The sequence below is a fragment of the Corvus kubaryi genome, unplaced genomic scaffold (genome assembly GCF_017639235.1).
Source record: "Corvus kubaryi isolate FWS band 111438036 unplaced genomic scaffold, C.kubaryi_AGA036_p1.0 split3-37304, whole genome shotgun sequence".
NCBI classification, from domain to species: domain Eukaryota; kingdom Metazoa; phylum Chordata; class Aves; order Passeriformes; family Corvidae; genus Corvus; species Corvus kubaryi.
The window spans coordinates 1,106,584-1,117,773 of NW_024582087.1; the positions used below are offsets into that span (position 1 = coordinate 1,106,584).

General features: G+C 46.2%; 1 protein-coding gene across 12 annotated transcripts in view; it reads right to left on the bottom strand.

The window, feature by feature from the left end:
* Positions 1–1,499: 1,499 nt before the first annotated feature.
* Positions 1,500–11,190, bottom strand: part of SRRM1 (serine and arginine repetitive matrix 1) — a 17,235-nt gene continuing 7,544 nt past the window's right edge. For 2 of the 12 annotated variants that reach the window (XM_042015424.1, XM_042015437.1), the window contains 11 exons: positions 10,724–10,843; positions 8,948–9,222; positions 8,731–8,811; positions 8,317–8,403; positions 7,548–7,692; positions 7,270–7,311; positions 5,476–5,580; positions 4,498–4,959; positions 3,327–3,504; positions 2,688–2,882; positions 1,500–2,491 (listed from right to left, as the gene is read on the bottom strand). In XM_042015424.1, the coding sequence (XP_041871358.1) occupies positions 2,387–2,491; positions 2,688–2,882; positions 3,327–3,504; positions 4,498–4,959; positions 5,476–5,580; positions 7,270–7,311; positions 7,548–7,692; positions 8,317–8,403; positions 8,731–8,811; positions 8,948–9,222; positions 10,724–10,843 (1,795 nt within the window). In that variant the 3' untranslated portion in view covers positions 1,500–2,386. The remainder of the gene's footprint in view (positions 2,492–2,687; positions 2,883–3,326; positions 3,505–4,497; positions 4,960–5,475; positions 5,581–7,269; positions 7,312–7,547; positions 7,693–8,316; positions 8,404–8,730; positions 8,812–8,947; positions 9,223–10,723; positions 10,844–11,190) is intronic. The other 10 variants (XM_042015428.1, XM_042015425.1, XM_042015432.1 and 7 more) reach the window with 10 other exon arrangements.

An 11,190-nucleotide genomic window follows, 5' to 3' on the forward strand; every position in this document is an offset into this window, starting at 1 on the left:
GTTAACCAAGAAGCTGGAGTGGGGAAGGGATCAGACAAGTTTGGGTTTGGATGACAGGAGCTCAATTAGAGGATCATGAGTGAATTCAGTGGTGTCATAAACAGAAGAGACACAGATGGAACCCAGCCCAGCACAGATTCTGTGCTAAAAAGGGTCTGTGCAACAGCAGGGACAGGGACAGCTCAGGAGAGGAGAGGGCTGATTATCCCAACTGGTATTTAAATGAAACGTTAGTATTTGACTGGGTAAGTAGGAAGGAATTACAATATTAACCTACACACAATTTAGAAGTTTTATCCTTTTTAAACACTGCATTTAATTGCTCTTTTCAAGCCTACACCATTCTTTATGGATAGATGAAAAAAAAGACAGGGAGCACCAACAATAGAAACTCCAAAAGAGATGGAAAGGTGGAGGGAAGGCCTGGCCCATCCCAAACCAGCAGAGGTCCTCTATCAGTCCTGGAGGGAGGAGATGGAAATAGGTGTGAGGGAAGATACGCAGTGACTCAGGTCCTGAGTGTATTTAAAGAGCTTCTATTAGTGCTAAGATTAAAAGGCATTCAGAGGTCACTAAACCCGGGTGGAAGCAAGATTGGGATGATAAAGGAGGAGGCATTAAACCCTCGGGAGCTGCACCCCTGCAGGCTCTCCCGGGACATCCAGGGAAAATCCAAGTGAGTGAGGATCAGCACGTCCCGAGTTCGAGTCTGTGGCTCCACAAGCACCAAGCTCACCCAGATGGACTTTGTGAAGAAACAAGAGATTCAGCACAAAGGGAAGTGCAGAAGGAGCTGCTCTGAATCTCCCCTTCCAGCCAGGACCTAGAGCAGCCCTGCCTCAGTGTAAATCCTGCACAAGAGCAGGGAAGACTCATCAAATCTCCCATTTCACTGTGCACATCACAGCTACCACAGCTGCAGCACAAAAAGAATTCAAAAGCATCTTCCAGAGAACTTCAGAACTGAGCTGATTTCAGAAACACAGCTTGAGTTTTTACAAGAACTCCACAGCAGCAACCCAGCAAGTTTCCAGTGTGATTAAAAGGGGGTTGGAACTGGGTGACTTGTAAGGTCCCTTCCAACCCAAAGCACTCCATGATTATGGAAAGGCAGGGAGCCCCCGGGATGCCTCAGATGAGCTCTCACACCACTACAGCTCCTTCTCTAAGTCAATCAAACCTGCTGTTCATTTCTTGCAGGGCCCTGAAACACCTTACTTGCTCTGACCAGCAATTTTCACAGCAAATACTGAGTTTAAGCTTCTCCATGCTCCCAGAGCACTGCCCAGGTAAGGCTGGTTGACTTCTGCTTTGCAAGAACTCAGCAGGAGCATCACTAATTAAAGGGCTTTTCCTGCTCCCCCAGGCCAGTTAAAAGCCCCAATTTTTCCAGAGCCAGCACAGTGGATCAAACACTTTCTCATCTCTGAGCAGTCATTAACCCTACACAAAACAAAGCTGATTAGCAAATGTAAATGTCCAGATAAAAACAGCCAACATCTGTTTAAATTTAGAAATTTATTTTGTTTAATCCACAAGCTTTATATAGCTTTAGTTAAAAAAACAAAAACAAAGAACAGTGAAAACATGACAATATCCAAAGTTCAGGTTCCTCTAAACTTTCAAAGAACACAGCTCTGAAAGTTGCTCAGACCATTCCGAAGAACCGTAACGAGACAAGATTTATGAAGGGGCCAACGACAGCTCACAAACAAAATTTATGGAACTGAAGGAATTACTTTTTTGTTTTCTGGGACTGCTGATCATGGAAACTGCCCTTTAAAAAAAGAACATAAAAATACAAATGAAATTCCAGTGTTCCAAATCAACATGTTACATCAATATAAACCCACAGTGTCCTGGTAAACAACATGCTTTCATTTATGTACCACTCTAAACTGCTATTCTTGACTGGCTTTAATGGAGACTATACAGGCAACAGTAGAAAGCATTAAAATAGAGATGTACTTCCTTGGAATTCTGCAGTGGTTTTACTCCTGGGCAAGCCTACAAACCACAAAGGTTAGTAGCATCATGTAAGTGTTACAAAAGAAGTCAAATGAGACCCTCGCAAAATCTGCTCAAGGCTCTGCTGGATTTCAAAGAAACGAGGGAACTGACGGTCATGTTTCAAACCTCCAAAACAAATTCCTACTGCTTCTAAAAAGTCTCACTCTAAATGAAATTATGCTGCCAATGAAAGAATGTCACTAGTACACTGTGGACACCTTTTGTAATGTAAATCCATGCCCTTTGTACATGGTGAACCTCAACCTAGCAATTATTACAACAAATGTTATATTCTAAAGCTCAAACACATTTAGCAATTTGAAATTGAATTCTGAGTACAAACCAAATAAAATGTACATTATATCAAAGGGTTGGCCTAGGAGGGGGGGGACACCTGCGCCTTCCTCATGGACCTCAGGGCCTTCTCCCGCAGGTGCTTTTCTAGGTCATCCAGGTTGTCCTCGGGTTCACTTTCTGTCTCCTTCAAACAAACACAAAGACTTGCTTCAAACACGCCAGGCCCAGCCAGGCGGAGCCCTCCCAGCACTGAAATCCCCCCCCCAGAATCCCACACCCCACGTCCCACTTTGGAATTAGGGCTGTCACAACACCAGCACTGCAGTGCACACCCACCCTGTCTGCTCACACTGGGCCTTCACAAAGTCCCAAATTCTTACCTTTTTGGGTTCTGTCTCCGCTTCCTGGTCTTCCTGTGCTGAGGTGGTGTCTGCTGCAGCCACAGCAGCAGCTGCTGCAGCCGCCGCCGCCTTCTCCTTCTTATGCTTTTTGTGTTTCTTGTGCTTTTTATCCTTTTTATGCTTCTTATCCTTCTTTTTCTTCTTCTTCTTGCCACCACCTTCTTGATCTGAATTCTGTAATAAATAATTCAATAGATGTTACAACTCATCTCTAAGGCTTCAAAATTCTCTGGCAAAGAATGGAATTGTCCCTGGGAAACACCTCAGAAGAAGAGGTGAAGATAACAACCAACCCGTTCTCTTCCCACTGGGAATAATCTCAGTTTGCACACTGAGCATAAATAAGCCCCCCTCACTTTGTAGATCATGACACTCAGGTACACTCATGAAATGGGACAGTGCTTTTTCCCAGAAGTCTGATTTTCTGCAGAACAGCGTTTTTTTCCAGATTTGGAGCTGTTAAGCTTGAAAAATTTATGTTGCAAGTTGTTTTTAGAAGTTTTTAACTATGAAGAACGACCCCAAGCAGTTTTCCCCCCATGAATAACCCTGGGGCTGTCTGTGACAGCAACTTCCCCTAGAACCCAAAGCAGTGCTGCTTTATGGGCAGACAAATACCCTGGCAGGTGATGGGCTCTGAGTTGGGCTCTTGGCCTTTTTTGCAGGTGACCAGTTTGCAGAAGGAGAGCGAGACCGAGCAGGAGATGCAGGTCCTTGGTGTTTTTTGGGAGCTGTCTCAGGTGACCCTGACGCAGATCGGGACGAGGACACGCGCCGGGGGCTGGGGGTGGAAGCCCTGAGGAACACAAGAGTCACAGTCAGAGGTGAGACACAGAACAAGGGAATATTAACACAAGAACCAAATGAACACAAGTCCTTTAACCTGGTCAAGCTGCACTGAGAAGAATTTAATTGATTTAAAAAAATAAATAGATTAATTGCTTTGCTGATTTGTTAAAAAGGACAAAACAATCCAATAGCAGAGTGGGTCCATAATGCAGAGGGATAATGCAGCTTGAAAAGCTGTTAAACAACCCTGCTGCTGCTCAGAACTGATTGCTGCCTTTCTGGTTTCACCGAGTTATAACCACAGTAAGAGTCAGGAGAACAGCAATGCTGTTTTATTGTGCAAGGCTTTCCACTCAGCTCCATTTTCCTTCTGAAAACACTCATAAGCCAGCACCACACTTTTCACTGCTTGCTCAGAAAAGCAGCATCACACTAAAGATGAAAATATTCAGAATGTTAGCAGTTTATCCTGAATGGCCTTATGGAATGGCCACTTATGGAAATATTTCGGAGCTAATGAGAAGTGTTGGTTCCCTTCCACAGTTGGGTTTAAAGACAAAGTTAGGTTTTCTTTAAAGCCACCAATTAAATAGAAGGCTTTGGGGAGAGCTCGTGGCAGCATTCCAGGGTCTTATAAAAAGGAGGGAGAGGGACTTTTTATGCAGGCAGGACAGGGAGGAATGGCTTCCACTGCCAGCAGGCAGGGACAGATGAGATATTGGGAAAAACTGTTTCCTGTGCGGGTGGTGAGGCCTTGGCACAGGTTGCCCAAAGAAGCTGTGGCTGCCTCTGGATCCCTGGCAGTGTCCAAGGCCAGGCTGGACAGGGCTTGGAGCAGCCTGGGACAGCGGGAGGAGTCCCTGCCCACAGCAGGGGATGGCACTGGGTAAGCTTTAAGTCCCTTCCAGTCCAAACCATTCTATTAGCTATTTTCACTGCATTACAACTGAACAAAACCCCCTCCTAAAACCCAAACCCAGACAAGGAGGAGTTTTTTTACTTTGTTTTCTTGGGTTCTGGCGTTCTGGACACCCTCCTGATGGGCCTGGTGCTGGGTGAGGGTGACTGCCTCCTCTGCGGCGACGCCGACGCTCCCCGGCGCGGCGGCGGAGGACTGGAGGAGGGGTGGGAAGCTCGAGGCCGTGGTGAAGGTGAATGCCTTTTGTTTTGTGGTGGAGAACGTGTTTCCCTGTTGGATCTGCTGGGAGGAGACCCCTTCCTGTGCTTGGAAGATATGGAAGGGGAGCGCCGTTTAGCACTAGGGGAGCTCCTCTGTTTTGGCGGCGGGGAGTGGGAGACTCTGCGCTTGGACTGAGGGGAAGGGGAGGCCCTTCTTTTGGGAGGGGGAGGAGGAGAAGCTGTTCTCCTCTTAGGAGGGGGAGATGGGGAATATCGCCTCTGGATCGGGGGGGAGTATCTCCGTGGAGAGGGAGAACGTCTGCGAGGGGGTGGTGATGGAGACCTGCAAAGAGAACAAACGTTCAGGGGCCACCCAGGCATGGCAGTCAGTCAGCAGTGCCCTGCAGTCCACCCAAAGACAGGCAAAAGGACTCTAGAATTCTTTAAAGCTTCTCGAAATTTAAACCAGAATTCTTTAGAAGTTCTAAAATATAAAATAAAACTCTTTAATTTCCCAGAAAGGTTGTGGCTGCCCCATCCCTGGAAGTGTCCAAAGCCAGGCTGGACGGGGTTTAGAGCAGCCTGGGACAGTGGAAGGTGCCCCTGTCCATGGCAGGGGTGCGATGGGCTTTAAGGTTCCTCCCAACCCAAACCATCCCATGGTTCTGTGATTCTGATCCAGGATTTGCAGCAGCAACCCAACGACATCCAGGCCACACACCCACCACACCCAACCTCACCGGCACAACCACAGCCCCCTCAGCTTCCCAGCCAAGGAACTGGGATCAGGGCCCTTTCCCCATGCCCAGTGGGACGTCCCCAAGCCCAGAGCAGGCAGTGGATGGCCACAGCGTGGTACCTTCGGCGAGGCGGGGACGGGGAGCGGCGGCGCCGGGGCGGGGGCGCCGGGGAAGGGGAGCGGCGCCGGCGCGCCGGGGGCGGCGAGGGGCTCCTCCTCCTCCTGCTGCAGAAAAACAGGGATTGATCAGGAAACCCCCAGCTGAGCCACGAGGTGCTTTGTGTTCTGCTTTCACTACACAAAATCAGCTCCTTCATGCACTGTAAAATGAAATTCTACTGGGAGCACTGATGGAAAAAATGTGCTTAAATCCTTCTGAAGAGTGTGACACGATAAGTGCCTGACTGTGATCATGAGCCCACCACAGGTGTCTGACTGTCACCCTGAGCCCATCTGAACTGTCTGACTGTCACCCTGAGTGCACCACAGCAGCCAGGACACAATTCCACATCTGCACAACCTGATCCATCACCACCTTGTAGCCAGAGAAAGGCCAAATGGTTGGAGTAATGGATGGATCATGTGCTGATTTTGCCTGGGGTAGAGTTAATTTTCTTCACAGTGTGAAACTGTGCTCCTGAAAACAGCTTTTATCTAGGGATCTGAAATCCAAAACGATTTATTTCTTGAAATGCAGTGAAAAAAAAACAGAGTGGTTGCTAAACTGCAGCTCTCTGGATTAAAATTGTTCACCAAACGAGCCATTTTCTGCTTTGCAGGGTTTACAACAGACTTCTGGAAGGGGGAATTCTAATCCAACACATACTTGCCTAGAATTTTAAAGGAGAGGAATATTGGAAAAGTGAAATATTCCTTTTTTTAAAAAAACCAATTAAGATAAAATGACTGCATAAGGGAAAAATGAGAGCAATTAAAAAGCAAAGAAGCTCATTTACATAAACTGAGATTTGATTTCAAATATGCTGGGTATTGTTCTCCAAGGCAATGAGACACTTTTATAGATAAGTTTGCTCCAAAATACAATGTTCTTTTATGATCCAAAAAAACCCCAGCCTTCAAATGTACTAATTGTCCTAATTAAACATGTATTTATGCAACAGGCAGTAGGTGAATTCAGTGTGTTGCAAAACAAGATCAAAGCCTTTGAATCCCAACCTGTTTTCCATAGAAATGTTTGACAGGATCCATAATTAGGGAGGTCTGCATTTGTGAGGGAGTCATCCTTATCTCCTGTATCATGATGTGTGCTGTGAGTACCTGCTACCTAGGGCTTAATTACAGCCTGCTCAAGGGTCATTACATCCAATTAATAAACCCATCAAGCACTCAGCTTCCTGCACCTTTCTGTATTCCCAGATCAACACAGAGCAAACAGTGTCACAAATAAAAAAGTCACTGCTGTTTTACTTATTGTCTGCTTCCAGTAGTTCCAAGTATCTCATGAACTGAGGAATGAGAGTTTTGAAAACTCCAATCATCTGTGACCCAGATCAAGATCTTAATTACTTGTTGCAAGTGTGCAGGAGGGTTTGAGTCAGTGGCAGCATGATTCCAACACTGCTCACCCAAACCTGAGTGTCTGGAGCGAGGAGCCCCTGAGGAATGCAAGTGTTCAGCTGTTTTCAGACATCAGTGAGATATAATAACCTCAGTTATTGATGTCACAGGCTGATGTGAATTAACAAGGAATGAGCAGTGAAGGACACAGAGCAGGTGGTGTTCCTGCTCTTTTTTTTTGGCAAGTGAAGTGGTTCCAGATCCAACACATTAAGGAGCACATCAGTCTGAATTTCCCTCACCATGAGTGTGCAAGTCTAAAGGACAAAGGATGGCAAATGCTTATCCATGCCAAAATAAATGACAGCCTGTTTAAGAGATGAATTTCTAACCAACCTTTTCATCACTGGCGATTGCCACCTCTTTTCCATCTGCATCCTGAGAGCAGTGGAGGGGAAACAAAACAAAACAGATCTATCTGCCATGGGTCTGAGGCAAAAATGAACACGTTCAAAGAAAGGTCAGAGCAATTTTTACCAAATGAGTGTAACAGGAAGGAAATCTTGAAACAAGACTGGGCCGAGTGGGCATGACTTGATGTGCATTTGGTGAGAGGTGCAGAGAGATAAACATTAAATACCAGGAAAGGATGAGTTAAGTTCAAGCAGAGTTACCGAGGGGACGATTCCTTCTGCCGCTTGCGGGGCGACGGCGAGGGGCTGCGCGAGTGCGAGTGGCGGCGGCGCCTGCCCACCTCCCCGTTCTTCACGTTCGACCTCTTGGGCCTCTCCTCTTCTGAGGAAGATGAAGAACCAGAATCTGCAAACGTAGAAGAATCACTCTCTGGAAAATGCTCCTTGTGACACTGATCAGTTGTGACAGGGTAATGCTGCAGTTCAAACCAACCTCCTCTCCCACACAACGAGAACCCAATGTTTAAAAGCAGATCAACTGAAAGTGTTGGTTGAAGCCAAGTGATAAATGAATCTACCAGAGCTGGGTAAAAATACTTGCAGCGATCTAACTGTCCCCATAAAACCTGGCTAGACAGGTAACTTAAAAGGTGAACTGCAGTTGCTTTTTGAAACTATGTGGACAAAAATACCCAGGTGAATTTTCTGATCTCAAGCATTAAAGAATCCAAAATAAGGACAGATGAAGCAATCCACAGCACACAATATTTGTGTGTGATGTTAGGAGTTTACAAGCGCAACTTTTAAAGATGCAAACCATTAACAAAAGATGTAATAACCTTTAAAAGTCATGCTTTTATTCTTCCTGAGTAATAATTAAAGTGACCTCATTATGAGTGGCAAATCTGTAATTAAATTTACAACAGCACTGCAGAGCACACAGCAAATAGTTTTAATCTATATTTGAACTTAACTACTTCCTGCAAAAGTAAACTACAACCCCGTTTTAGGGAATTCCTCTCCTCCATACCAGATGAAGACTGTTGATTTTGCCTCCTGTACTGGCGCCTCTGTTGGACAGAATCGGCTGCAGCCATTTTGCCTCCTTTGTCTTCTTCTGAAAGGACACACAAGGACAGGGCACTTAAACCAAGGATACAGATTTGCCTTATTCAGGCAGAAGCGAAGTTATGGACAGCAGACCACCAAGTATGGGGTATTTCCCCACTCAAATCTTAGGATGACATAAGGCTGGAATACACTTTGGCTGAGTTGTTATTCTGAGCTATCTTGGATGGAATGAGGCAGTAGGAGTGATCATCTTTAGAGTTCTGGAAACTCCTGCTGTCAATGCCAGACTTCCAGGAGGGCTCAGCCCTTCACTATCAAGTATTTTTGACTAAAAACCCCACCCAGGAGCACAGCTGGAAAGCCAGAGCTGTACCTGATTCCGACAGTTCCGCTTTCCTGGGTTTGGGTGCTGGCGAAGGAGATTCTCTTTTCTCAGTACTCTTATGCTTGGGTGCTACAAGACAAAATGAAATAGCTCAGCTGCAATTCATGCCATTCCTTCGTACTTTTCTGCCCCTACAAACCGTACACACCATCTTTGAGGGAACCAAAGTCCAGAATGGGACATGAGCACCGATGGCTTCGCTCACCTGAAGCCCTGCTGGGTGAAACGGAGCCGCGGCTTTTCCGGCTGCGGTTGGACTGCTGGGGGGTGGGCGAGCGGCGGGGCTTGGGCGGGGGGCTGGCGGGGGGGGGGGGCCCGGGGGCGGGCCCGGGGGGGGGGGCCCCGGGGGACACCCGCCGCGCCCTGCCCGGGGGGGGCCTGGACACGGGTCTCTTGGGAGGCTTCTTTGGTGGAGAGCGGGAGCGCGACGAGGACGAGGAGGAGCTGCTGCCGGAGAGCGAGGCCGAGGAGCGTCTTCTCCTGCAAAGCAAAGCCCACATCAGGTCCTGCCTGGCCACAGCGGGGAACATTTCAGCACAAAGAACAAAGAACTGCAGTTGTTTGCAAGCACAGACACTGAGCCACAGACAACAGCACTTCCCAAACATGGTGGACTGCCTGCAACCCTTGCTTTGGAGAAGAGGAGGATAACGACCAATCTTTCACAGTTATTCTTAAACTACAGTAGTGAGCTAAAAATTGTTAGTGTCACCTTCACTGGCTTTCTGTCAATCTACAGGCTACAGCTAAGCCTTTTCCCTGGAAACAATTAGTTTTGGTTGGGCTCTCTAACTTCTGGGTGGTTAAGAGAATTCTCTGTGTTAGCACGTGTGACTTAATGATCTCCAGAGCAGATCTGGGTAAGAGTTTAGTGTGCAAGCACACTAAAATGTTTTACACCAGGAGGTGAAAATTTCAGACAACTTAACAACTTAACAATTCAGAATCGATCTATCCATCCTTATGTTTTAGTCTTTCATCTTTACTTTGCAATTTTAAAAGGTAGGGCCTCAGAATTCTGCGGCAAAATTTGTGGCAAGTTCTGTTGCAATTGTGTACCTGCAGAATCCACCTTTGGCTGCAGAATTCCTGAGAACCTGGAAAAAAGAAACCCTACCTTGAGTGAGATAAACATTTGCTGAAAGGGAGCTCTTGTACATCTTGCAACATACATGTTTGATACTTTTCACAGTTTTCCCAGTAACTGTGTGAAATGAACATATTGACAAACTCAGGAAATAGTCATCACTTTGTCACAGAAAGGAAGAGAAGTGTTCCTTCCTCAAAAACAACTGCTGTACACAAGAAGCATCAGTTTGGTTCTCTTCCTATGAAGAGGGTAAGAATCTGTTCTTTCCCCATGAAGACAAATGTCTATTTTGACATTGCCAAAAGCACATCATTTACTTTGCAAGGCAGCTAAGAGTTTTGCCTCTAGAACAATTCTTATGCTGTGAAAAATGACTTTCAACACCAAAGGGCAAAACTTGAAGAATTTTAAGTAAGAGAACATGAAGAAGAAACATACTTCAAGTCCAAACTTAATTTTACGTGATAGAAATACAAGTCATAATTAAGAATTCCCAATGAGTAAAATTCAATTACTTGTTCTCATTTTTTTCCCCAGGCAGGAAAGAAAAGCACTAAGACTTAAGCAAAAAAGCCCTAAGAGATGTCATGTCAGTCTGTGCTGGGAGCTACCCAGAGCCATTTGAAGAAGTAACAGCTCTGAAATTGCCACTTTTCAAAAAGGAGGAATTCTCATCACTATCCTAACTCAGAAGAAATCATTTCACAGCTACAGCTGTATTCCCCCACAACACACTTGGGAAATGTGACACCGCAGTTTTTCCATCACTCTAATCACACACCTGCCAGTGCTAAGGTGAGATGAACGAGGTAATTTTGCTAACACAGCTACAGTTCCCTTTAACTTTCCAGGTTTAGCACTTCCAGCTGTCTCAAAAAGCAGGGCTCTTACCGCCTCACGGGGGATCTGCTCCTCCTGTGCCTGGGTGGGGGAGGCATTCTCCGGGGCGGGCTCCTCCTGCGCGGGGACGGCCGGCGCCGGGGGCTGGGTCTCCTTCTAGGGGAGTAAGACCTGTCACAATCAGAAATTCCAATGAAAAGCAACTATCTAACTTTCAAAGTTGAGGAAATGTATCCTCGGGGCACTGAGTGCAGAGTTGCTTCTCTCCAAGTGCATCATGTTAAGGTTGTATTTAGGTGAGGATGTGAAATGTACTATCAGGCACAATCAAGGCTTTGAAGTTTAACAACATCTCTCTATTAAGCAGTGAAATACTAAAAAAAAAAAGGAGGAAAAAGGAGTGTTTTACAGCATTTTCAGCATCAAACCCGTGACCTAAAGAAAGGCTACACAATTCCCACTATCAATATTAAGCAGGCCAATTCCTTCTCCAGTCAACGCTGGTCACCATGAGCATC